Consider the following 1,464-nt stretch of genomic DNA (forward strand, 5'->3'; position numbering starts at 1 on the left):
TGTTGTGAATGAGCACAGCTGAGTGTCGGTTACAGGATCAGAAAATGACACTTTTCCTCGATCCCAGTCGAGCAGAACTCTCACCCTCTGCAGCTTCTCTTTAACACTAATAGGAGTGTAGGCTTGCTCCTGGTAATAAGAGAAATATTCTTTATTTTTGTACCACATGCACCAAACATCTTTGCCAAAGAACGTGAATCCCTTCCTGGGGTTGGATGCTGTGGTTATTCCAAGAGCCCACTGCGTATTGTCGCCAACCTCCACATCCCAGCAATGTGTTCCTGACATAAAGCCTTCAGAGCCCAGAACACATGGATAGACGTCAAACCTCTCTGGATTCGCGGGAACGGCTTGAGTGTCTGTGCTCCATGTCAGACCGGTCAGATCATCAGACAGGCTGAGTTCAGGATGTGCAGTGTTGGGGTCCAGAATCACAGGAGCTGATGAGACAAAACAGTCAAAAGTTAGAGATGTATCATGTATGCACATAGGCTCAATTCAGTTTTGATTTCAAATCAATCTGATTCGATATCGATTCATTTGGATATATATGCAATCAGGTACGGTACATGTAATTTTTTTCAAGGAAAAAATCTCGTTTATGCTGTAAACCCCAGATAGTACAGGTACGTCTGCAAGATGTCTGTTAAAGATCGCTTCATCTGCTGTGTACAAACATCTGATAGACATCTTTACATTCTAAATCATAAACGTCTTAAAGACATCTTCCAAACATCTATTTGACATCTGATAGGAAACGCGCTACAAATAACGTTTAGTTCACGCATCAACTGAAAACAGATCGAGTCTTGGGATTTAAGAATCGATATCGGTTCATCAAAATGAGAATCGATGTACGCGAGAAATCTGTATTTTTTATTTATAAACCCAGCACTAATATTTATACTTAAAGACTCACCTTTTTGGACAATATCTCGCATCTTCACCCATACTCCAAATGTCAGGTTGCCCAAGTGATTTGCCACATTAATCAAAGCTCCAGGACTCATGTGTGGCTCCTGCTGTGGGCTCCGGGCTCTGAAAGATCAGTCTGCAGTGGGTTTGAGTTCACAGCCAGAAGAGAGTGACAGGAGGCAGAGCACTTACCTTTCCATTGTGGCTTCGAAGTTCTGGGAAAAAAAACAGAAAATAATTTATTATCAGTGCACTCAAAGAGAAAAATATCCATCAGCAGTTCCTCAGCTAATGTTGAACCATCCTAAAAGAGTGGTTCTCAACCAGGGGTCCGGGGCCCAACTGGGGGCCCCAGAAAAGGGGGATGCCAGATAACTTAAAGGTGACATATCATGAAAATCTGACTTTTCCAGGTTTTAAGTGCTATAATCAGGTCCCTGGCGCATCTACCAACCAAGGAAACGTGAAAAAGATTAACCTAGTAACTTTGTTTTGGGAAGCCTTTTTCTGCAAGTGTCTGAGAAAACGAGCGCGTCTGATTTTGCTCCT

The 1,464-nt window shown here is 42.6% G+C and overlaps 1 protein-coding gene across 1 annotated transcript in view; it reads right to left on the minus strand.

The window, feature by feature from the left end:
- Positions 1 to 6: 6 nt before the first annotated feature.
- LOC107675726 (zinc-binding protein A33-like) overlaps positions 7 to 1,464 on the minus strand; it is a gene marked incomplete at its 3' end in the record, with an annotated part of 4,374 nt that continues 2,916 nt past the window's right edge. The window contains exons 4-6 of the mRNA XM_016470140.1: positions 1,108 to 1,130; positions 920 to 1,038; positions 7 to 440 (exon numbers count right to left, since the gene is read on the minus strand). Coding sequence (XP_016325626.1) covers positions 7 to 440; positions 920 to 1,038; positions 1,108 to 1,130 — 576 coding nt within the window. The remainder of the gene's footprint in view (positions 441 to 919; positions 1,039 to 1,107; positions 1,131 to 1,464) is intronic.

Source organism: Sinocyclocheilus anshuiensis, unplaced genomic scaffold (assembly GCF_001515605.1).
Source record: "Sinocyclocheilus anshuiensis isolate Anshui unplaced genomic scaffold, SAMN03320099.WGS_v1.1 scaffold708, whole genome shotgun sequence".
Classification (NCBI taxonomy): Eukaryota; Metazoa; Chordata; class Actinopteri; order Cypriniformes; family Cyprinidae; genus Sinocyclocheilus; species Sinocyclocheilus anshuiensis.